The 26,205-nt window shown below is 38.9% G+C and overlaps 4 protein-coding genes across 7 annotated transcripts in view; 3 read left to right on the forward strand and 1 right to left on the reverse strand.

Annotated features, from left to right (window-relative positions):
- The window catches only part of kank3 (KN motif and ankyrin repeat domains 3), a 37,252-nt gene extending 22,084 nt beyond the window's left edge, over positions 1-15,168 (reverse strand). For 2 of the 4 annotated variants that reach the window (XM_008406591.2, XM_008406588.2), the window contains exon 1: positions 13,646-13,733. The gene's annotated coding sequence lies outside the window, so the exon portion shown is untranslated. Of the gene's footprint in view, positions 1-3,625; positions 3,696-13,645; positions 13,734-15,099 lie in introns of those variants that run through there. The other 2 variants (XM_008406589.2, XM_008406590.2) reach the window with 2 other exon arrangements.
- Positions 15,169-15,516: 348 nt separating this feature from the next.
- LOC103463317 (interferon-induced protein with tetratricopeptide repeats 2-like) lies at positions 15,517-17,899 on the forward strand. The gene is made up of 2 exons (XM_008406587.2): positions 15,517-15,851; positions 16,431-17,899. Exons 1-2 carry the CDS (start codon positions 15,847-15,849, stop codon positions 17,740-17,742), a joined length of 1,317 nt encoding a protein of 438 aa, XP_008404809.1. The 5' UTR covers positions 15,517-15,846; the 3' UTR covers positions 17,743-17,899.
- A 356-nt stretch (positions 17,900-18,255) lies between these two features.
- Positions 18,256-20,705, forward strand: LOC103463315 (tubulin alpha chain-like). The gene is made up of 4 exons (XM_008406585.1): positions 18,256-18,364; positions 19,151-19,373; positions 19,462-19,610; positions 19,707-20,705. Exons 1-4 carry the CDS (start codon positions 18,362-18,364, stop codon positions 20,685-20,687), a joined length of 1,356 nt encoding a protein of 451 aa, XP_008404807.1. The 5' UTR covers positions 18,256-18,361; the 3' UTR covers positions 20,688-20,705.
- Positions 20,706-24,308: 3,603 nt separating this feature from the next.
- Positions 24,309-25,471, forward strand: LOC103463316 (tubulin alpha-1B chain-like). Its single transcript, XM_008406586.1, has 3 exons — positions 24,309-24,325; positions 24,955-25,177; positions 25,294-25,471. The coding sequence occupies exons 2-3, from the start codon at positions 25,057-25,059 to the stop codon at positions 25,437-25,439; spliced, it is 267 nt and encodes an 88-aa protein (XP_008404808.1). The 5' UTR covers positions 24,309-24,325; positions 24,955-25,056; the 3' UTR covers positions 25,440-25,471.
- Positions 25,472-26,205: the final 734 nt, after the last annotated feature.

Genomic DNA, 26,205 nt, shown 5'->3' on the forward strand with positions numbered 1-26,205 from the left:
GAAGATTCACTCACATCAGCATGTCGAATGCTTAAAAATGGCTGACATGTCAGCGGCCTAATTTATTGAGCAAACAGACCATTTCTCACCAAACATAAATTAGAGAATACAACACTGAAGTGTTAAAAATGGGGCTGCATTCCACTTCGGTATGTTTGCATGTTAAAGGTTAGAAAGCTACCAAAACACAACAACGTTTATCAAAGACTTGGAAATAAAGCGGATTGAATGGCCTGCAGTCCTGATCTCAGCCTCATTTTCCAGTCAACAACTGCCCTGTACTCCTGAGAGATCAACACAGCCACACTGGTGGATTTGTGAAAAATACCGATTGAAAAATAGGCCACCATCCCGCAGCAGTGAGTGACTTTAATCATTTAGTCCACATGTGTCAAACTCAAGGCCCGCGGGCCAAATCTGGCCCGCTGTAGCTTTCTATGTGGCCCTCTACACTCCAAATTACGAGAATCTCCACATGTTGTCAGTTTTTGCTGCAAATTTTCTCGCAATTGGTCAGAAACATTGAGTTTAAGTGACTGCTGCCTCAGCTTTGCTTGATGTCAAGTTACAGTCTGTAATTGATACGGCAAATAAGAAAAAGTCACATTTAACATAGTAGCAAAATATTGTAAAAATTCCTTACAAACATTTCTAAGTTGGCACCACAAAATCTGTAAAACAATCACAAAATACTGGAAGAGCAGCTATGCATTGATATTTTAACAGTTTAATTGATTTTATCAATATATTCTGGCACAAGCGTAGGAACGCTCAGATTTTTTATATGGCCCAAAATAAACATGAGTTTCACGCCTCAGATTTAGTCCATTAAACGACAGCATGCACACATTCACAGAATCGAGTTGTTCACTGAATGTTTGGCATGAGATGGTCAGGTGATCAAAATGTATGGAAATAAAAACAGTAAATAAAAATTAACTTCTGTGGGACAAAGTAAAATCTACACATTCGCCACAGTAGAATACAAATACTTGACTTACACAGGACTTGTTTAACAAAATGCTCCTAATTTATTTTACATCTTGACATCAATAAACATTTTTTATATGACAACATAACTGCTAATATGAGAAACCGAGTAACGCCAGCTTATGAAACAACCAGTAACACATTGAAACCCCGGCACATCTGGTTAAAGGTGAAATTATTCAGCAACAGATTGACTTCTTAAAGAGGTGTTCCTGTTTTAATGGGAACTTTTATTGAGCCATGTCTGTTCGTGTAATCCTGTAGGGATAATATCAGGGCTTTTAAGAGACTGTACTGAGTCACATGATACAAAACAAGTTCGTAGCCGTTAGATAATTTAAGACCTCGTTATTTGGTGCTGACTGATGCGTCCAGGTGTTGTCGTGTTTACGTCCCCAACAACCTGCCTCAAACCTGTGCAAATTTATACAATGTTTAATAGCTTACACATTGAAATTATATGGTAATATTGGTAAATGTTGGCCAAAACGTGACTCAGTCAACACAGTTAACACCTTTTTACTCCAGAATAGACCAATTGTTATGGTGGGACCAGTACAGAATGAAAGCTGGTTGAGGCCACCGATGACCAAAAGCTTTTCCTGTAATGGTAAGTTGTTTTTCCACCATTAGTAGGTTGAGCAGCGTGTACACTAAGTTGGTTGACAGCGCTCAGACCCTCCTCCTGGCTCTGATTGGTTGTTTTTGGTCTGTGGCGGTGCATTTCTTCATACAGCAACAGTAGCTCAGCGAGGAGGTGAAGGAGATCCATTTTTTTTATAGATTATGTCTCAAACTGTCACGACATGCTGACACAGGGGTGGGCAGTCCTGGTCCTCGAGGACCGATGTCCTGCAACTCTTAGACGTCTCCTTGGTCCAACACACCTGGATCCAACAGCTGAATCACCTCCTCTGTTCAGGCAGGTTCTCCAGAGTCCTGCTAACGACCTCATTATTTGACTCAGGTGTGTTGAAGTAGAGACACATCTAAAAGTTGCAGGAGACCGGCCCTCGAGGCCTGGAGTTGCCCACCCCTGTGCTGACAGTTTTAACAAATATGTAAAAAGTTACATGTCGCATCTTTGAGTTGGTGTGAAATGGTCCCTATTTACATTTCATCCGATGAGCAGCACTTCTCTGAGCAAACGTGCCTTCCTGCCTCACCAGTGAAAACAAGACAAGTACAGAACAAATTAGTATTCATGCATCTTTCCCTGCAGGCTGAGAGGGAACATGTGACGCCGAGTGCAGAAGTTTCCTGCTATCCCAGCACAGCCTCACAGGCGTGCCAGTAATGCAGAGGAAGACACTGGTTTGTTCTGTACTCAGCTGGACTCATGGAAGAGGAAATGTTGTGCTGTTGAAAGAACTGGGGCCATGTTTTGAAACGGTGACCTCATCCCCAACACCACCCTTTCCCCAAGAAAGGAAAGCCAGAGAGAGAGAGACGGATACCCGATGTGACTGACAAGAAGGGAAGGGAGTTAGCAGCAACATCCTCTCTCTGACAGAAACTTTCACAAACTGACTGCTTTACGTGAGAAAACAACACCCATTCAGAAACCTCAGCATGCACACATTCACAGAATCAGATCCAAACCATGAAAACGCCTCCAGCTCCAAATGCATACCATCCTGTCAGTCATTTCTGTTACAACGGCAGAGTTTAACTGTTTCAAGCCCCCTCGATTCTTCCCTTCACAGTTATTCCAACTTTAATCCAAATGCTTTGCATAAAAATTCACAGAGGAGCCACAAATTATTCATACCCCAGGGTAGAGTTATTAAAGCATGGCTTTAATTTTACCAACATGTTTCTTCTGGTTGGAAGTAATAAACTGGAGTTCTGGAGTGGCCCAGCTATTACTGAATCACACAGATAAAGATTAGAGTGATGACAAGGAGGCTTTCTGAACTCAGACTGGAAGAACATTGTGTAAAAACCTTTATGACGGTTTCATTGCTCCAATTTAAAATAAAAAGTTCCATTGATTATTGAAAAGATAAGAGAAGAAGAAACTTCATTTTCCTTTTTTCCTAAATTAACACTCCTCTAAAATTGTTTGCTTATATTTCCCATCAGAAACAAACTTCTTGGTTGAATGAAAAATATCTATTGGCTGTCAATCTACCAGGGTTTTCTACTTGGGTTAAAACAAAGCAAACAGCTGCTAACGCTGACTGTCTACAGGTGAGGAGTTTTGTTTCATGTCTTCAATCCTAAGAGGACTTTCAGTCTGACACTCAGCAAACACTCGGACAGGAGGGCCTCTTTGCTGCTGGGATAAATCTGCCGTTTCCTGAAGGAAAGCCTAAAACTCCCTCAATAAATCCCCCAACATCAGTACAAGCATACAAACATAACTCCATGCACCCGTTAGAAACCTCCCATTGTCTCCCAGTAGGGGATGTGGAGGGGGGTCCTGTCAGGAAAGGCACTGGGTCATCCTGAAAGCTGCTTCCTGAAGGCAGCAGGAAATCAGAGGAGAAGACAAGCAAAAACTGAGCGCTGAAAAAATACTGCGATACAAAGACACAAACACGCGGGCATCCTGCAGCCAGAAACCATCCAATATCACATGACGCGTCACGCTGCTGTTAGATAAAACACTTTCACATAGACGCTTTCAAACCTTTAAATAGACCGCATCGATACCAGCGACATTTTCCGTCATAAACCAACGTCGCATCGCTAATATCCTATTCCTCCTCCATAAAAACAGGAAGAAAAAAAAAACTTCATAATGACAATCAGGTTAAGTTTAAACGTCACATGCATCCTGACGCTCCTCCTTCTTCCTTCCAGCAAACACAATCGGCCACATTCAGACCCCACAATGAGGCATTATGCCTCTTTAGTTGCTGCGCTGTTTTCAAACTGTTTTTGTGAAGCTTCATTGTTTCCTCCAAAATCAGGCCCCCAATGCAGTCCATGTCTGTGCAGGTCCAAAATGTCACCAAGTGAATTCAATAAAGTCAGAGAGGAAGTAGCAGCCACTTGGAGAGTTTTAGGATGAAGAGGCACCATTTGGATGTAGAGTGGCTCCTGCAGAGCGACTGAATCAAAGGATAAAAGGAGGCCCTTTTCCAGGAAAAATGCACGTTTTGAGGTGTTTTACGATGAAACATTTTACTTTCCGTGTCCGGTCTGTAAGTGCAAAGTCGAGCTCCTCTAGTTTTTTACTGCTGAAGTTGTGATTACTGTACTTTTACGTGTATTTAACATGAAACATCATCCTGCTGCTTCTCAGTTAGTTGGAATTAAACTCAAATATCGCCACAACATTCCTTCAAGGCAGCGGTTTCCAAAATTTGGGGTCGGATCCCCACTGTGGGCAGTAAAACACCAAGTGGGGGGTCTGGAGATCATCTCCAGACATCTAATTACATTTTTAAAATGAGTGCACATTTTATTGTAATCGTTAGACGAAATAAAGTGTGATAATCATAACGCGGTAAAACAAATTTAATGAGTGTCGGGGCAGTTTGTGATGTCGCTACAGTCTTGGCATGTTGGGTTTGTTTTAGTGTTTTTCCAGCAAAGTGGTGCTAGATCAGACCTTATGCCATAACTGGTTTTTAACTGGTTCTATTGGGGGGGGGAAAGGGCAAAGAACCAGTTTGGGTTTCCACAACCAAGTAGGAGCCACACTGTTGCATTATTAAAATCTCTCACACATTAAATATTTGATTCTCCCTCAGTTAAACTCCAAGTTTGCCTTGAACTGAAGCTTTACTTCCAGAATTCAATTGGTTTTTAAACCGGAAGCCGTTTCTGAACTGCCTGTCATGTTGTCATTTTTTATGTAAAAATTGAGCCAAATCATTTCAAACATTTCAGCGTGAAACAGCCAGAATATTTCTCCCTTCATAACAGATCCTTCCTCTCAGCAGGTGTTAGACTTCAAATGTATTTTGTATATTTTTAAACTAATTCAGTTGCACATTCCTGTAGACTGGAGCACACTATTTCTCTAAAACCACACAGTATTTATGTTGCAATTTTTTCCTCACTGTACAGGATTTTTACTCTTTATTGTGTTTTTATATTCTGTCTTGTGTGAGTTTATTTGTCTGTCACTTTGCTGCTGTTACACAGGAATTTCCCTCATAATCGGACAATAAAGGATATTTTTATTTCTATAAAAATAACTTTGGTGTTTATTTAAACCTGAAATAGTCTAGGCAATAAATCTCAGCTGCTGGTATTTTGTACGATGGGAAGGCTTGGAAGCCACTGCTCTAAAGTATGTTTCTACTAAGTTTAAACAACTTAAATAGTATATTAATGAACTCAGCTATTTGAGAGTGGCTCAGATTGTTAAACTGAATGCTCACAAATCAAAATGTTTCTCAGTTTGCTGTCAGTCATGTGAAAATGGGAACCAGATAAACAAAACTATCTTCCCCAACATGACAAACTGAACTGTCATAGATTATATTATAAATCCCATCAGATAGAACTTTATTCAAATCTAATTTGTCTCATTTCCGTCTTCTCCAGTCACCTCCACTCTGACATTTCTGGCTGTATAAATAAGCAGAATAAATTAGCTTAAGGCCTTTCTATAGTGGTTCGGCTGACCTAGATATCTGCTTCATACATTTGTATTTTAAGAGGAGACTGTGACCCATTTATCTCCTTCATAACATCAGCTACTAGACTCTCCAGATGTTTTATTGTCATAACTACAGAACAAGAACAGATGTCAGCCAGTTTCATGCCCAGAAACAACTGAGATGTTGCATCTGATATCGTGTTATTTCCTTAGCTGGTGGAAATTACACTGGTTCTGCCTCTGTTTGATGGAAGGGGTCGGGGTAATGACAAGGCATGGGAGGCATATAACTCTTTGAAATATCTCTTGGTGGGCACACCTTAGTCTCCACTGAGCTGCTCCAGTGGAAAATACATGTTTATGGTCTAATTCAGTTTTCCAGAATGCGCTGATTCAATCAGCCGTTGGATTGGGCCTGGTAATTGCTCCTGTATTCACTGCAAAATGTGATTTGCAACTCTGCCAGGCATGACAACGTTTAATTGAACATATGAATGTCGCAAGGTGTACTCCAAGATTTTCAGATAACCTGAAATCATGACTAATTTTTAACCATTTTCAACTAACTGTTTTTCAATTTAAAATCTTATTTTTACTCAGTGAGATATTTTTAAATCATTCACTGGGGAACTAAAGATGCAGCCAAATTCACCATTTAGTAAAATGCAAGGACAGACCTTTTAAATATAATGTTAAATAATAAACCTTTACTTGTTGTGTAAGCACCAATTTTTCTTTAATCACCAATGTGAAATCAACATTTTCACATTGAATGGATTGAACTATCATTTTCACAACGAGGATAATAGACAAACCAAGTGAACAGGGTGTTGTAGCTTTAACTGATTTTAGGTTTTTATCCACCCATCTTATTTTGAAAAGTTTACAGACAAACTTCTATAAATCTCCCAATATATTTAATATTTTAACTGGGAAATGAAACTTTCTGAACTAAACTATGCAGAGCTTCGTACTTCTGAAGTGATTTATCATCTTATTACATTTCCCTTCCAAAGAACCAGATTTATTATTAACTTTTAAAGAAGGCTTCATATAAAAACCTATTAATAAAAACTTTAAATAGATCAACCAAATGATACATTGTCTATGCTCTGTTGTGGAAAAGCTACTGGATGAAAAATAAATGAAAAAGCAGCAAAAGTTCAAAATATTACACATAACTCAGTCAGTTTGGAAGCAAAATGTAAAGAAATGTGAGATGACATAAGACTTCCTGTCACTTACTATGAGATGAATTTCCAACTCAACATAAATGCAAAAAATAAAAAGGGGAAAACGAAGAAGTCAGTAAATTACAGGTTGAAGGGTAAACAGGAAGTTCAAAGTGGGACATAAAGACAGTTTTGTCCATTTAGGCCACTGCGGGAATGGAGAGGCTTGTTAGGCCTTTTTATGGGACTTGGGCACTTCATCCGACAGGGAAGCATTTCCTCAATAAACATCACATTTATTCCATTATGAGCCACCAAACAGAGGTAACCTCTGTGTTTTAAAGGGGTTTAGGCCTGGAGCCTGAAACAAGAGTTGATGATCTCCCTTCACCTATAAGCAAACTTTTTCAGGCATCACAGTTACATGGAAAAAGCCTAACAAACATTTTTGAAGTGCTTTGGTTAGCAAGCATGTCATGAGATTCAGTTTGACCTTTTCCTATCCTGTGATCAGAGGGCAGATTTCCACTGGTTTCTCATAGTGTCCCAGCAGCAGCAGCAGCTGATGGGAGGCATTTTCATCCTGTTGTTACATTTTGACAGTAAAAAGCAGAAGATCATCTTATGTGACCAAACTGTCTTGATGTCTCGCTCTGTTCAGCAAATCTTCACTGCAAAAACTCAAAATCTAACCAAGTACTTTTGGTCTAATTTCCAGTAGAAATACTTGAAATAAGACAAAACTATCCTACAAGTAACTTTAGTAAGACAGATGATCTTGTTTTAGGTAAATAATTCCTTAATACTGATGTGCTTATTTGCACACTTTTAGAAGAAATGGATCACATCAGTGTGTATAGTATTGCGATCACTAACGACTGCTTATATTAAATTTGGTAAGTCATCAGGCCAAGGTTTGAAACCTTCGGCTTTATTTAAACTTTGAATGCAAATTATACATACGGATGGATAAATGTCCAACACTGTGGCTGCATGAACTTGATGTACAGTTTCCTTCAACAAAAATCCTATTATTAAAAATCACCTAGGCTCATAAAATGACGAGGAAATTATAAGAAAGGAAATTAGGGAGAATGTAGGTTTATCAATTCTCAATCACAATCATGAACAACCATATTGCAGTGCTACCAACTGCCTTGTCATGCTGCAAAGGTTTTCATGCATTCATTGATTATGCTTCGTGTTTAAACTAATATGTGACTTCTTGCTCATAAAAAGATAAATTACTTCAGATTGGATTTTATTTCAGAGTGAATGTCAATTATCAAACTAAGCGGATGTGGAGATAAGAAACTTCAAGTTAAGTTGATTAAGATTAAACAGTTTAATATTTCAGAAAATTGAATATATTATAAAAAACACTGACTTTGCAAATGACTCAAACATGAGCTCCTAATTTAATTTAATTTAGGTAATTAACTCATGATCCCAAAACTAATCAACTTATGACCAACTAATGACTTATGACTAAAGGCTAACATCATTATAGCAAAGTCGTTCTGTTTTTTCAGTTTGAACTGTCAAAATCAAGCTGTCATAAAGCTGGGCATGGATTTAGTCCTGCTATTTATTCAAGTTTATCCAGCTTAGAGTTAGAAAAAAATGATGACATGGTGAAAATGATTGTGCACACAGTGTACAGAAAACACATATTTTTAACGGCACGTTTTGAGCTCTTTTAAATGCTCCCACATGTTGAATGAAATGGAGTTCAATAATTTATTTTACAAATAAGCAACAAGCTGCTGCAGAACTTCAATTCAGATGGGACAATATTAAACTTTGGCTATGATTATGAACTGAGATTTATCTAATATATAGATGTAAATGTAATTTCTCAAGCTAAACTTGGGTCTCAGGAATATCAGGTCTGAGATCCTGATATTTAGGATATTAGTAAGAAAGCCTCCAGTTTCCCCTCCAGATCTGACCAGTGTGCAGCCTCTTCTTGTAAAAACATACCGGTTTTATTTCGCTCCTGACACTCCAGCTCTCTCTGTCCTCACTGCATCATGCCACAGCCGTGCACAGACCGGCTCTCAGACCTGCTAAAATTAAAACCACTTGTAATAAAGCTAAAAATACGACGGCATGCAGCTTATCAAGCTACAGGACTCACGAGCACAGTCTCAGATTTGATTTTGCCCTTATTAAATAAACTGTCCTCCATCAACTCTGAGGTGTAAATAAGCTGAAAATGCATGAAGCAGGAAGATGGTGGAGGTTCTCATTACAAAATTAGAGTATGTTTGTAGCTTTGACCTGCAGACACCTCAGACTAAACTTTCAGGGAAGCTATTTTTGAGGCGGCAGCAGTAAGTCAAACCCCAGAGTCCTGTTGCAGGAAGACAGTTTCCCCAGAGTGAGCTCCAGAAAGCTGCTAATAGCTTAGCATGTGGATTATTTTCCTCAACTCTAATCAGCTCATTATTCATCCAAAAATATCTTAGACAATACATTTTAAATGTTTTTTTTGTTGTTCTAGAAAAAGGCAAAGAAAAATCATTGTGACAAACTGATCATTTCTGAATGGAGACATTCAATTGTTGAGGTATTTAGGAAACATGAGAAATGTTGAGGGATAAATTATATAAACAAGTACTACAGAGAAATAGAAAGGTTTAATTGAAATTAAACTCTTTGGCTTAACCACAGTTAACTTCACTGTTTGATAGTCACTTTTTCCCCCAGGGCTCCAATAATAAATCTTTATTATTGGAGATTATTTACTAGATCAGATTTAAATTGATCTAGTAAAGGACTGTAAACTTAATTAATTATCTAAATAACCAGCTCCCTCTAGGGAGATTTTTCCACCACAATATTTCAAGGGATAAAAAAAAAACTGCAGTCGTCACATTTGTTGACCTGCGTTGGTTTCTGCCTTAAAGCAGATTTAGAGTACAAACACCAAAAAGGAACTTGGTAATATATATATATTTTCCTTTTCAGCATGGGCTGGTTACTGGCACCAAGATGCGTGGAATTTTCAAAAAGCTATAAAACCATTAAATTGTTCTATTGCACGATTCTTACTGTTAAAACTCCAGAGTAAGTACCAGAGTCACTCGGGTTTTTCCAGCTTTTTAGGCCGTAATTACCAATAAATTCCCTCCACCACCCATTGCTGATTACTGCCAGCCTGTTAAATCAACACTGTGCCAAATATATTTGGTCCTCATCAGAATTTAAGTTAATTTCACTCTTTTACAGTTTTTTCAACAACAGATTGAGCATTTCTAACATCTGTAAATTATTGTAAATTAACACATTAAGTGTTCTCCAGGTAGAGTTTTGTAGCACAGTCAAGTAACTAAATTACCTTCAGTCAAATATGACTTTAAAGAAATAGGACTTTGTAATTTAATGCTTTAATGCTAATTGGGCCTCTGTCTCTTTCTGAAACTCCACCTTCAGGAAGGCATCACAACATCGTTCCTCTATTAACCCTCCAGCAATGTTTTACCAGCGTTTCACTGAAAAGTAGCTCGTACAATGGGATCAGCAGTTCTACAAGGTGTTTGCTAATTTCTGCTGACTAGTCTGAAGGAGCCGAGCGAGGGAGTCATGCTGTGGCTGCTCTGTGAGGCGGAAGCTTGGAAGCTGCAGCTCCGAGGAGAAGCTGCTTCTCGAAGGCGAGACGGGTTTTCCACAGTTAAATGGTTGAAACGGGAGATTCAAGGATTTCTCAAACGTGCAAGAAAAAATTTAAGGCGAAACTCCAGGTATGTTTCTGATGAAGGAATAACATAACATGATCTAAAGCTAAAAAAGTTGACTTTACATAATACTGCCCCTTTAAAATCTAAAAGCTGAGGAGATAATGTTGATATCATGACTACAGCACGTGAGAATTGTAACAGCACAAATTTATGGATGCGCTGCTATAAATGCTGCTTCCAACATAATATTTCATTGTCACACTAGTATTTATTCCAACAAGCCCACACCAACGCAACCATGCAAGATGTTTGCATTTAAAATGCAGCAGAGGTTTCTGCGCCTGCAGGCTCTCCATCATCATCATCATCATCTTTCAAAGGCTGATGAAGAAATTCCACTTTAACACTTTGTGTCAAGTAAAGGACACAAAGCAGCTTCAAGTTCAGCCGCCGGCCTCTTCTGGTCAGACTGAATTATATTCTACTGTACAACATCACATCACAGAACCATGTCACAAGTTTACACACAATTATTAATATCATACTCTGGGTTTTTAATAATGGATTTTAAGAATGGAACTTTTCTATTGCCATCAACAACTCTGACTGGATATTCAACCACAGACCACAGTACAATTGTTAAAATCAAATCAGAATCAGTTTGTTTTCCGACCACGACTCGTCTTTCAAGGATAGCTCATACATTTTCCAACAGGTCTGGTACATAGGGTCCGACCCAGGAACCATCAGAATGAAATTCCAGCGGGCAAAATCTTGTTTTTTTTCTCCAACAACTTCATGCAAACCAACAGTAACACCAAATCAATCCCACAGCATGATGCTACAAATATATTTGAAAGCCTCACTGTGACACTTTCAGCTACACTTCTTGTTATTTTGGCCAAACCGTCTCATCAAACCGTAAAACTTTTCTCCAGAAGACATTTGACCTGTTTGTTGACATTATAATTTCAGAGCACATGTCTCTATATCAGAATCAACTTTATTGGCCGAGATTATGTGTAGAAACTAGACATTTTAAGTTTCCAAGCACTCACAGCAGACATTAGGTATAAAAGTAGAAACTTTGAAGGACATAAAATAAGAATAAAGCATAAAGGGAAGAAGTATTGTGATTGTGCAAAAAAAAATTTTTTTTCACAGTATGGGTGACTACTTTGTGGTCATGAAAGAGACAACCTGTGGTGGCTGGTTTTTGAAAATAACACTATGTAGCGCTGACCGGAAGGTAAAATTCTGAACAGTTTGTGTCCAGGATGTGTGTGGTCTGCAGAGATGCCAGCTGCCCCTTTTCTGACCTGTATAGCTCCTGGATGGAGGAAAGGTCAGCATCCTCTTCCCTGATCTAATTGTTGGTTGAAGTTTGACCCAGTCATGTTTTGTGGCTAAACGAAACCACACCGTGATGGACGAACACAGGACAGACGGAATAATTCCTGTGTAAAAGATGACCAGCAACTCCTGTGGGAGGTTGTACTCCTTCAGTTGCTACAGGAAGTACAGTGTTTATATCTCAGAAAGTCCCAAAAAAGGTGGTTCTTAGGAACCAGAGGTGATCCAGAGTAAACAATGTTGTTGAGGAAGGTGAGTGGAGGTACTGTGTGGGATGTTCTTCCCCATATTGGTGTTAAACTGTTGTCACTGTGGCCAATGATGCTGGTCTTCCAGTATCACTGAATTAACATCAGTTTTGAACCTTGATGGTTCTTTGGCTGTTTTGGGACATCCTAAATATCTTGATTTCATCTAAGAGGAGCAGCTTTGGATTAAAAGGTTAAAATTTGAGTAAATTTAGAACACTGAACCTTAAACAATGTGTAAATACACCTAAAATTGGGTCCATTGTAAATCAACCTCCTTCAGTGCATCCTTATTGCACAAAGGAGCGTTATCACATGTCCTTCCTGCCAGCAGTTGGTAGACTCTATAACCATCACTGCCCCTAGCAAACTCAACAGCTGTTTAATGTGCAGTTATTAATTTTGCCGTAATTGTACAGTAGTATATTACTCTTTATTCTGTTTTTAATAAATTTTATATTTGCATCTTCTTTTACATGCTTTGATTGCCTGTCACTTTGAAGCCCTTGCATCAAAATTTCCCCACTTTCTGATAATAAACAATATTCCTTCTAGTCCTCCAGCTTAAACGAATTCTAAGTGGTCAATTATCTAGTAAATATTTTTGGCAAAGGAATTGCTCGTGGCTTCGAAACGAGTGTGGTAACTCCGCAGCTTTCTGAGGACCATCAATGAGAGTTTGTCTATACATTTGAGGCCAGGCCTCAGCAGAGCTTGATGGGATGTTTAGACAGTATTTAGTCGCTGGTTTAGACCTTGTGGGGATTAGAGGAAAACTTATTTTATGTTGCATCATCAATTCATCCATAAAAAAAAAGAAGTGCTCAAAGGCATCATTAAAAAGACCAACATTATTTCACCCCAGTGATGAGCAGATGGCTCTGTAGGCTCTCAGGGGAGAACGTGATGCTATCCGTAATAACAGACAGGAGATCAGCCAGAAAACTTTGAGGATGTTTAACAACTCTGACAACAGTGGGAGCTGAGGGGGATTTCCGTCCCATGAAGCTGCCTCACCCACAACAGTGATTGAAAAAAGGGATGTTTACTCCAAATCTGCACTGCATTTACTTTACATTCACTCACTCAAAAAGCGTAAGCTTCAACGACCTTTCAGCCAGAAAAAATTAAAGAGTGAGGCTAAAACTACAGAATAAAAAGAAATCAAAAGTAACAAAATAGGTTTAAAGATGCTAAAAACTAAGATGTCCCACTCTGCTGCTAAATATGTAATTATAAGCTACAAAAGATTTATCCATGATAAACACAACTTTTTAAAATTTCTGAAATACTATTTAAGATGGAGAATAAATAAATGTGGAAATAACAGGGGGGTGGGGAGGGGGGTGTCAAGCAGTTATTAGATGGTGGTAAGTCAACTTATCACCATTAATACCCACAAAGATGGCATTTAGATACTCAAAAACAAAAGGTGTCACAAAGTGAAAACATGTTATTAATCAGAGTAAATTATAGTACAGTAAGATAAATACTACAGGATCACTGCAAAATATTACAGGAGCATTAACTTCTGTGGTTTTACTGCAGCAAGCCCTGACAATAAACAGCTTGTTTGGAAATAATGAATTGATAAAAGCAAAGCAGGGCAGAAAGTGAAGCACAAGGCTCGGTGCTTACCTCCTGGCTTGTCTCCGACCAGTCACACTGAGGTTTGTCATAACTTTCAGAGAAGGTAAGGAAAGTTTGGGAGGAGAAGCATGAAAAAGCCTCCCACTTCTCAGGCTTCAGCTCTAATGTCAAGTTACCTGAACCTGGAAACGGAGTTCTGGATTTTAAATTTCAAAATAAAAGCAGTTTTTCTCAAATCAGAGGCCAAGGTGAGATCCTGATGTAGGAACCAGGCATTTGTTTATGATGGGTAGAAAATCATTGAATATAATTAATACCATGGTATTGAACTTGAGAATGTGTATTTATTTTGTAAGTAAACATAGACGGTTATAAAATTCTCACTGTAAAAATACAAATACCTTTATTTGAAAAACTTATAAACTTAACTCATGACTAACATGACACTTGTATGTCATATTGTTTTGCCAGTTATTTTAAAACAGTATTACCTTAATAAGAATGCTACTTTAGCTGCTTTCTCTTTCTTGTAAAATAAGAGAAGGTTTTAGAGACTTCTTTCAGACAGTGTGAGTGAATTAGTCCTTTAGTTATCTCCCTTTGGAGTAGCATATATCAGAAGATAAACATGGCTCCTTAAGTGATTTAAAACATTTTCTATTTTTTTGGAACTTCTTTTTTTTTATGAGTTCTCACCATTGCTGACGGACGGACAGACGGATGGATGGACTAACTAGTAAGTTTTGTTCAAAAATACATTTATTGAAATCAAAATATCTCCAGTGAAAGTCTGCTTTCATTCTAACTAAAAACCGTGTTAATACCAATTTGGACAATAAAATAAAATAAATAAGTAAAACTCCCAAAACAATGCCCAGGCCTTAGTATTTTACAACTGCTGTATCACAATTTCCAGAATATTCCTTTGTAAATCTTGTGCCACATGACTTTAAATCGCCTTTGTCGTGATTTCAAAAACGATCTGATGGTGCTGAGTTAAGTTTATTGTCATTATAGTTCCGCTTTCATTTTATATTCATTTTATTAAATGTCAAATGCTGAATGTGCTTTTATTTTGAAGCTAAATCCTTATGTGCTCCAGTGACTACGTGTCTCACCGTGTTGAATGACGTGGATTGACTGTTAAACGAGTCACTCAGAGACGGGTAAATCCTCCAATCAGAAACCGGAACCTAAGCACGTGAGTGGAAATTTTAAAGGGGCGGGGCTTGCGCTCCAGTTTGGTCAAATGGCGCCAAACTGACGAGATTATTGATTGCTTCCATAATGTTGACTTAGACATGCAAACACCAGCAGATACTTTCAGTGAAGAGTTCCTGTTTTTCAATAATAAAATCAAAATAAGGTCCGCTACAGTTTCATTCTATACTACAGGTCTTGAATTATTTATACCAATGAATGTTATTTATTACATATTACACTGAATAAGCAGAAGGACACGGTGCTTTTAGGCACTGAAAAGGCCCAAAACGTTTACTTACCAGCAGATGGTGCTGTTGCCTCAAATGAAAGCAGTAAGTTGTTTCCTTGAAGAAAGGAGGGTGATTTAACTGTAAAAAAAAAAAAAAATCACATTTCAGCACCCACACAGAAACAAATATAACTTTAAAGCACCGAAAATGTTTACTTTATCCAACTATTTTCGAACAAGGTGTATCTACATCTTCTTGTACATCTACAAGATATACATCTACTAGATGTATATCTCTGAATAAAAACGTCTTAAAAACTCGATCCTATTACACATATTTCCTTGTTTCTTTAGACCACTGCAGATGTCTCTTCATCAAAGAAGTGGCTGGGGAGAGAGATGTCTGGGCCTCCCTTCTGAAGCTGCTGCCCCCGCGACCCGACCCCGGATGAAGCAGAAGAAAATTAATGAATGGACGGACGGACGGACTGCAACCAGTCTGAAGAAAAGCGTTCAGCTCCAAAATAAGAGCCTGGAGTTAAAGTTTTCCTTCAGTTGTTCTGGTTAAGTTTCTATTTCTGACAAACCAAACAGAAACTAAATTCCAGCCTCTCCCTGCTTTGTTAAATTGGTGTTTTCTCCTGCTGAGCCTCATTCAATCAGACTCTGACTTCCTGCAGTCAAACGTGTTTACGTGTCTCTGAGCTCAGGTTGAGAGACTGAGATCAGACATTTCAGGATTGCCTCTGATAGAAACACTGGAAAGCTTCAAAATCAAGACATTTTCAACGTGATTTAGTCAGGAAACAGCTGGAACATGAGGTGAGTGATGGGAAATATCTGAAAGTTTTCTAAAATATGAATCTCCCACTGGGTTTAGTTGACCTTTTTCTCCTCTGTACTTGTTTTCCATTCTCCTTTATATCCCTCATTGGTAGAGAAAATTGAGTGAGTTCAGGTACAGTAGGTCAAAGTTCAGCCTAAAGCTAACAGAGGTTAGGCTAAATCAAATTATTAAAATTATAACTTTCATTATTTTCTCACGTTTAACCTCAGTGTTTAAACAGTTCCAACTTATCCTTTGTATTTTCATCATTTGGTGATCCTGCACCATTTCAATCCTTTCCAATGATAGCACAGTTTATCCTGTAACTGGTGGGTTGTCGGTTTAGAACCATGAGAGTTGTTCGGTCAGACTGCCCCGGGGCAGCTGTGGCTACCATGTAGCTCACCGCCAACGTCTGAGTGTGAATGAACGTAGTGTGATGCGGTTTGGAGTCCTTTGGACTTGATGAAGCACTGTAACAGTACAAGTCATTTACTCTACTCCATGTTTTACTACAATCATCATTTCATTCTCTCTGAACAGGACAGAGTAACTTTGTTTTCATGATTTCCCAGCAGCTCTACAGAGACTTCAGAGTCCAGGCTGAATGTGCTGCAGTGCCATTTCACCTGGGACCTCCAACCCTCCACGTTCAAACTAACCTGCCTCCGGGACGCAATGGAAGACATGAGCAACGAGGAGGGAAACTTCTGGCTAGGTCACACATACAACCTGCTGGGCTATATCCAGTACAAGCTGGGCTTCTCTGAAGATACCCTGAACTTCTTCAACCGGGCCACTGAGACCTTCCAGAGGCAGAAAAACGCTGATGAAGGGCCCTGGTTGATGGTGAACTTTGGGAATCTGGCCTGGCTACACCATCACCTGGGAGAAGATGAGAGGAGTGAAGACTACCTGTCAAAGGTCGACGATCTGATGAGGGAATACCCAGCTCCACCTGGGTTAGAGCGCCACCCAGAGGTCTGTGCAGAGAAGGCCTGGACCCTGATGAAGTTTGATAAAGAGACGAAGCTGGAGGCTGAAGAGCTCTTCCAGGGAGCCATCCGGATGCAGCCGGACTCGGTGGAGTGGCAGAGCAGCTACGCCAAACTATCAGCAGAGTTCCTCATAAAAAGCCAGCGCGTCTTAGGGCCTGAAGTCTTTGAGAGACTGAGATCAGCCAAAGAACGAGATCCAGGTAACTTATATGTTGCTGCTCTTTATCTGGAGTCACGTGCTGCAAATGGAGAACAAGTCCAGGATGAAGCAAGAGCTTTGGCTGAAGAGGTTCTAGAGAGGCCGATGAACAGCTCCTGTGGTTTTGTTCCATTACTGCGTCTGTACAGAGAGCACATCTCTAGAGATGAAGCTGTTGAAATAACTAAGAAGGCCATGAGAAAACATCCTAACTCACGATATACCAAAAAATGTGCTGCTATCTGCCACATGAGGAAGATCCTTAATCCAGGCAGGGAATCCAATCCTGATGACCGCATGATCAACCAAGGCATCAGTCTGTGGGAGGAAATGATTGCAGCTTACAATGACTCTTCTCCTAAACAACAAGTAACTCTAGCACAGTTATATTCAAAGGTAGACACCGAGAGAGCTGAGCAGATTTACAGAGAGCAGCTGCTGAGAGAAGATCTGGATCCAGCGAAAAAACAGATGCTTTACAGCCGCTACGCAAAACATTTATATTTCATTAGAAATGAGAGGCGCGAGTCAACTGTTTACCACATGAGGGCAGCAGAGATCCAGGTAGAATCTAAGTATCGACAGAGCAGCATTAGAGAGCTGCAGAAGACCCTCGAAAAAAACAGAGACCCTGAACTGAATGGGGAAATAAGGAATCTTCTGACCAACCTGAGAATTCAGAATCAGTGAATGTTAAAGACCTGAAGCTGGAGATCATATAAAATCTGTATGATGTTCCAGATGTGAACACAGTCACTTCAAATGATTTGTATCTCTGTATAATCCAATAAAACGACGAATAATAATATGCTTCGTCACATTGTTTTACCTTCTTTGAATATCTGCAATAAACCCATGATTTTGAAGAAATTATGTTTCTTTTATTTTTTTATTTTCTCTTATTTTTACCCGTAAAGAACTGCAGCTGAAACCAAAGGTGGGGACGTAGCGGCTTTGCAGTGGGAGAGTGACCATCTGGAAAATATGGTGGGGGGATTCATACAGTTATATTATTTATTTATTTACAGTAAATTCACAAAGGTCATAGATTATATTTACTTAATTTTATAAATAATCATCATTGCTGTTATTATTATATTAATTTTTATTCGTTGTTAGACACGTAAAAATGATTAAAACTAAGACCACCCCTCAGCTGTCATAAAATGGTATGATCCAGCCAACTCAAATGCTCACAACAACAAACGGTTCTTGTATTTGTTGTAGTTACGCGGAAGGCCTACCTCCTCTAAGTCTACTCGTTCATACATTTCTGCCTTGTCCTCGCATATCCGAAAAATAAAGAAAAATGGTAAGAATATTTCAACTTTTTTCATTTTAACTTTTGTCAGAAAGGAAATCGAGGACTGGGGAGACTAGCTCTCCAAATTTGTTCGCTCATTTTAAAATAAAGTGCAATTTATTATCCAGGATTTTATGGGCAGATATTTTTTAGCCCTGTTGTAAATGTAAGTTCATTTAAAAATGGTCAGATAGTTTATCTTATTTTTTTATTTTTTTTACCAACGGCTAACTCAGTCGCAGTTAGCCGTTAGTTGACAGTTACCTTAATGACTGTTAAAGGACTTTGGTAAGCATTTAATATTTATCAAATATGTCTTCCTCTTCTGAACACATTGATGGGTGTATCTATACTTGTAAAAAAAAAAAGAATTAAAAAAATTATGTTTTTAATAAAAACTGGCGTATTAGTTTGTATTAGCCTATGATTGACCCTTTTTGTTTACTATTGCCCGTTTAACGGAGAGAAGTTATTTCAACTGACGTAACGATCCAATCATCTTTCTGTTATTAAATACAAACATTTGGTAACCAAGCCAACGGCCAATTTAGAATGAAGTCCTTAATTCTTTCACAGCCACATTTTGGGCACCGAGGTTCATCAAATCAGTGTAGCTAACTGATTTTATTTGGATAGGGAGGATCACCAGCTGTCTAGGGAGTCATTATTTGTTGATGTGCTCTTTGCATACATTCATTTAGCTTAATTATAATAGTCCATCCTAGAGCACTTTGATGCAAGATGACATGTTTTATTTGTGTCCCAGATTAAAATGTATTTTTTCTTCCTAACCAGCGTGAGTGCATCTCAGTCCATGTCGGTCAGGCCGGCATCCAGATTGGCAATGCCTGCTGGGAGCTGTATTGCCTGGAACATGGCATCCAGCCAGATGGACTGATGCCAAGTGACAAGACAGTGGGAAGAGGAGATGACTCCTTCAACACTTTCTTCAGTGAGACCGGTTCTGGAAAGCATGTTCCCCGGGCCGTGTTTGTGGACCTGGAGCCCACTGTCATTGGTAAGTCTCACCACTTGCTGCAGAGCAGTAAATGTAGTTCAGTTTAGTTTGTTTGATGTGTGACTATTTATTTTCCACTCCTCCATAGATGAGGTGCGGTCTGGGACCTACCACCAGCTATTCCACCCTGAGCAGCTGATTAATGGTAAAGAGGATGCTGCCAACAATTATGCTCGTGGGCACTACACCATAGGAAAGGAGATCATCGATCCTGTTTTGGATAGGCTTCGCAAACTGGTTAGTTCATGTAATGAAATGAATATAAAATCATCTGGAAAGACAAAAGTAAATATGTGTGACATGTGGATTCTGTCAACCCTTCTCTGTCTTCAGGCTGACCAGTGTAATGGTCTTCAGGGCTTCCTGGTTTTCCACAGCTTCGGTGGAGGCACTGGCTCTGGTTTCACCTCCCTGCTGATGGAGCGCCTGTCTGTCGACTACGGCAAGAAATCCAAGCTGGAGTTCTCAATCTATCCGGCCCCACAGGTTTCCACAGCYGTGGTGGAGCCTTACAACTCCATCCTGACCACCCACACCACCCTGGAGCACTCAGACTGTGCCTTCATGGTGGACAACGAGGCCATCTACGATATCTGCTGTCGGAACCTGGACATCGAGCGCCCCACCTACACCAACCTGAACAGACTGATGAGTCAGATCGTGTCCTCCATCACGGCTTCTCTTCGTTTCGACGGTGCGCTCAACGTGGATCTGGCCGAGTTCCAGACCAACTTGGTGCCTTATCCACGAATCCATTTCCCTCTGGCCACTTACGCTCCTGTCATTTCTGCCGAGAAGGCTTACCACGAACAGATGACCGTATCTGAAATCACAAACGCTTGCTTTGAGCCATCCAATCAGATGGTGAAATGTGACCCTCGCCACGGCAAGTACATGGCCTGCTGCCTTTTGTACCGTGGAGATGTGGTGCCCAAAGACGTCAACGCTGCTATTGCCAACATCAAAACCAAACGYRSSATCCAGTTTGTGGACTGGTGCCCCACTGGTTTCAAGGTGGGCATCAACTACCAGCCTCCCACTGTGGTTCCTGGTGGAGAYATVGCCAAGGTCCAGAGGGCBGTGTGCATGTTGAGCAACACCACGGCCRTWGCAGAGGCCTGGGCTCGACTYGACCACAAGTTTGATCTGATGTACGCCAAGCGTGCCTTCGTTCATTGGTATGTGGGTGAGGGCATGGAGGAGGGAGAGTTCTCCGAGGCCAGGGAGGACATGGCTGCACTGGAGAAGGATTATGAAGAGGTCGGAACCGATTCTATTGAAGGGGAGGGAGAAGAAGATACAGGAGAATATTAAAATGGCCTCCTAAATCTAGTCCTGTGTTTTAAGTCTTTCTCGATCCGTTCTGATGTTTTTCTCTTGCCATTTAGCATTCAAGTACTTTGAAATGTTTGCAATCGGAAATACTATGTCTGTTTTAACTTGTATTTCCACTTCTCATGGCTGTTTCATAAAAACAGGTTTCAGAAATCCAGGGTAAAAGATAAAGCCAGGCTTCATCACTTCATCCTGGATTTTGTTGCACAGAGGCTGAGTAATCCAGGTGAATGGGTATACATAGACTCCGTTAAGACACCATGAGATTGATCACAGATGTACTAAGACTACAATGGGTAAATTGCGTGCATAATATCTCAAACCAAACATCAACGTCTTTTGTCTTATGAGATATTAAAACACATCATACTCTATTGCTTGCTGCAACAGCAAGCAATATAGAATTGATTAAATGGGTAATTAACCAAAAACATTTATTTCCTGTACTTTTAACTAAAAATAATCGAATAGCATTCAAATATTTATTTTTTGCTCAAATGAATGACTTTTAACTTATAAATGAACAACGGATGTGAATATTATGTTTGTGAGTCTGACATAGGAGTCATTGATGCTAATCTTTTTGTTTCACATCAGTATTTATACAGAACAAACATGACTGGATCAAAATGGAACTGCCTGCACAAGATTAAATATAAGAACATTTTGCAGTATCTGGGAAACATAAAATGTTGACTACTGCGTATTAATAACTCAGAAGGTGCCTGTTCACATATTACTTTCTCGTACTTTTTTAAGTAATTAAAAAAAGAGTATCTGGACAGCACCAGGCTCCAGATGCAGTCGGCATTTCAGACCATCGTAAGTAATTTAATGCACATAATAATATAAGAGGCTGTTGATTTTGGCGACAGTCGCCCTGATTTTATTTCAACTACAGCACACTTCCTGTTTTAAATTTTGATGCTTTTATTTTGAAAAGATAATTTCCTGTTTGACAACTTGATTCCAACACCTTTGCTTCTTTACCGCTATTTCTTGAACTCCCTCAACTCACGCAATAGTCTATGAAAGACCTTTATTCTGTCAAATTTATAACAACAGCAGTCTGCAGTAGCACAATCGAACAGTAACAAAGCGCACATGAATAATTAACATCGTAATATTAAAATAATAACACCGCCACGACTGAACAGATAAAGATATAAGATAATTATCAGCATTTAACGTACCACTAGAAATGTTAGGGTTTTGTATTTTTTTGCTTTTGTTGTCGCTTCAAAATATATGAAAACATACGAGTATAGCATACAATATTTGGAAATCATTTTCTCATTCAGTGAATGAAAACAAAAAATTTAACTTGAGCGTTTTGTTAAAAGTGATGTTTACTTCAATATGCGTTTTATCGTGGTATGATGTAATGCTGCGCCCTTGTGGCAAATGTCAGTGCATCCGCATGTCAAATTACGTTACTTCATCGGAAAATGCCATCAAAGACAAATAATGTAAAGATAATACTATATTGTACACTACTCTTTTTATGTGTGTGTGAACGAATATACAAAAATGGGGTTTGGAAATTAATTAAAAAAAAGTTATTCATGTTAATTTTTTAGAACATTGAAGAAGAAAACCTCAGGAAGATAAATAGTGTTAGACCATTTGCCTTTCCAAGTGTATTGTCTAAAATTTTGGAACATATTCTACTAGAAAGATAGAAAGACTTTAAGAGTGTTTAACAAAAGCCAATCAATTTGGTTTTAAACGTAAGCTCAATACTGATTTATGTATTTACTCACTGAAGGGAACTAAGTAAATATAAGATGCAGAGCATATGACATGAATCTAAAGCTTTTGACAGATTTGACCACTATATGTTGTTTGTTAAACTATAGAATAGAGTGGTCCCTGCATATTTAATCAGAACTTTACATTATTGGTATTGTCATCAGTCTATGCGAATTAAGTGGGATTCGGGGGTTTCTGAACCTCCGAATCCCACTTCGGAGGTTCTCCTGTCTTTTTTAACTTGTACTTTAATGATTGTCTGTTGAACTAAGTAATCGTAAGACTGGGCAACCATCTTGTAAATCATTTAATGTACGCAGATGATGTGGTCCTCTTGTTTACGTGCTGGCCTGCAACAATTATTCAGGATCTGTGCGAGATGTGGTGTCCAGTTTGGCATCATGTTTAATCCTAGAATGTGTTATTACATTTGCTACAACTGAGGATCAGAATATGAATTTTCCTTCTTTTTATTTAGAAAATCAAGTTTTGAGTTTGGTGAATACTGAAATATCTATAGGTCATATTCCGAGGAGTGATATCTGTGATGGTGATGTGAAGTGACAGTTGTAAATTGTACATGCATCTAATATGTTGGCACAAAAATTTAGCATGTGTACAAATGAGGTTAAAGTGTTCCTTTTTCTGACTTAATGCACCTCCTTTAACACGGCTCACCTGTGGTGTAAGCTACAATGAAGAAACTGCTAAATCCTATCAGGATGCTTTAAGAATCTTCCTCAGATTTCCAAGATGGACGTCTGCACAAATGTTTGTCAAAGGCAACATTCCAACTTTTCATGCCTTGCTGAGGAACACATTTTTGCGCTGCTTGGCTGTATCAAATAACTTAGTTAGAGCTCTGTCAACTGCAATATAGGGATATTAGATATACTTCAAGCTTTTTAAAATATTGGAAGAATTGTTTATGTACTTTGTGATGGATGTGTTTGTTTTTTTTAACTTGATGATTTGTTTTATTCAATTTTGTCTAAATGGTGTGGACGACTTTTTGTCTCAAAATAAAGACTGTCTATGTCTGTTGTGGAGATGTTGACATCCTGATGCCCCATGAAGCTGTTTTATAACGAGGTATAATTCACCTTTTGTTTACTTGTGTAGAACATTAAAAATAATTTTAGAACAAGTCATTTTCATCTGATCCAGCTTCAGGTTGCAGTTCTGCTTGAGGTGAATCCAGGAATATTGAGACATCAGCTTATTCAGAACAGGATAGATAAAAATACATTTGGTTTTTATGCATAGCACACCCGGGTGCATTTCACTCAGTATCTGTATCTTAGAGACTTTCTGTTATGTTTGGAAGCCAGGACACATAATACTTTCAACTTAATAATGGAAGTGGAATTTAAAGATATGTATTCAAAAATAATTTCTTTCTCATAGAATTTAATCACGTTAATGTTGTTTATGAATTAAAGTGGGTTTATCTTTCACACAGCATATATAAAATTAGAAGTAACAAGTGAAGGAGGTGCGTGTTGACATTTTTTTTGTTGGAGATCAACGTAAAGATGCATTCCCGCCGCCTACTGGATTGAATTGGGAACAGCGGCTTTGCAGTGAGCGTGACCATCTGGAAAATAAGGAGGGGGGAATTCATGTAATTATTTATTTATCCGCTGCAAATCCACAATGATCACTGATTATATTTACTTTACTTGATAAATAATTATCACTTTTTTATTATCAGGTTAGTTTGTATTAGTTGTTAGGAAAATAAAAAAATATTAAAACAAAGACCACCCCTCAGCTGTCAGAAAATGGTATGATCCAGTAATTTGAACAGAAGTTGTATTTTATTATTCAGGGTTTTGTGGGCAGAAATTTTCAACCTAGTAGATGTAAATTCATTTAAAAATTGCCTGAGGGATATTTTATTATTTTTTACGTGGTGAATATGACTCAAACTAACCGCTAACTTGGTTGCAGTTGGTCGTTGGTCGACAGTTAGCCTAACGGTTGTTGTACTTTGGTGCGCATTTTGTATTTGTTTGAAATGTCTTCCCTTTAGGACAAGCTGATGCTTTGGGTTATACTTTCCACTCCAAAAACAAACAAACAAGCAAAAAAAAAACAACAACAAACAAACGTTTTTAGTAGAAACTATCTGCTCCCGTTTTTATTTGCTGGTCTTCGGTTATCTGAGAGAAGTTTTCTCAACTGACATTACGGTCCATTCATCTGTTAGAGGAAAACGTTTGGTTCCCGCTAACGGGCAGTTTAGATAGCCCGCTCTTTCACAGAAAGTTTTTTGACACAGTTCTTAACATTTGAAGTATAAAACTATAAACTGTTCATCAAATGTTTTATATCTGACTGATTTTATTAGGTTAGGTTGACTCACCAAGTGATTATTTATTGATTAGCCCTTTTCTGTATCAATTCAGTGAGCTTCAAATGGCCACTTTGAGGCCAGATGACATGCTTTATCTGTGTCCCATATTAAAATGAATCTTTATTTCCTGTCCAGCGTGAGTGTATTTCCATCCATGTCGGTCAGGCTGGAGTCCACATAGGCAATGCCTGCTGGGAGCTGTATTGCCTTGAACATGGCATCCAGCCGGAYGGTCTGATGCCGAGTGACAAGACCGCAGGAAGAGGAGACGACTCCTTCAACACCTTCTTCAGTGAGACCGGTTCTGGAAAGCATGTTCCCCGGGCCGTGTATGTGGACCTGGAGCCCACTGTCATTGGTAAATCTCACCACTTGCTGGAGAGCACTGAATGAAGCAATTGACATCAAGGATTTGAATATGTGCTTATTAAGGTTTATTTGATGTGTGACTATTCATTTTCCACTCCTCCATAGATGAGGTGCGCACTGGGACCTACCACCAGCTATTCCACCCTGAGCAGCTGATCAGTGGTAAAGAGGCTGCACTGGAGAAGGATTATGAAGAGGTCGGAACCGATTCTATTGAAGGGGAGAGTGCAGAAGAAGGAGGGGAATATTGAAATGGCCACGTAAAACTAGTTCTGTGTTTTAAGTCTTTTGCGGTCTGTTCTGATGTTTTTCTCTTGCCATTTAGCATTCAAGTACTTTGAAATGTTTGCAATCGGAAATACTATGTCTACTTGCTGTTTTAGTGCTCAAATACTTTGAGATGTTGACAACACTTTTAAAGAGCAGACCCAAGTTTGAAGGGGGGTTTTATGATGGCAATATACCTGTGTTTGTTTTAACTTTGTATTCCCATTTCTAGGAATAAATCCATTCTATTTTTATTGCTTATCCAATACATGTTTGTGAATGAATAGGAAACGATCTTAAGTCTTTTCAATAATCAGTTCTCTGTCTTGCCTTATTAAGTTAGATTTAACATGTGAAAATAGTCAAAGACTATTTCTGACACTAACTGTGTGTGTATCGTGTTTTGTGTGCGGAGGAGCGATAAGAAACGGCAGAGAACAGACTCGAGGTGAGGCAGGCAGTTCTCTTGCCTCATGGCAGGGGGCGCTCATGATCCCAGATATTGTGACTGCACAACTGCAGAGTAAGACACAGTGAGCTAGCCATGGAGCTAGCCACACAGTAAATAAGTAAAGTACAGCGATATATTTATTTTCTCTTCCGACATTAACATGAAAGTACGGAAGCGCATTGCTATCACGCAGGAAAAAAACAATTCGAGCGCTATCACGTTATAACGTGATACGTATCTTGTTAAAACGTGATGCATATCACGTTATAACGTGATACTATCTTGTTAAAACGTGATAC

The sequence above is a fragment of the Poecilia reticulata genome, linkage group LG4 (genome assembly GCF_000633615.1).
Source record: "Poecilia reticulata strain Guanapo linkage group LG4, Guppy_female_1.0+MT, whole genome shotgun sequence".
NCBI lineage: Eukaryota > Metazoa > Chordata > Actinopteri > Cyprinodontiformes > Poeciliidae > Poecilia > Poecilia reticulata.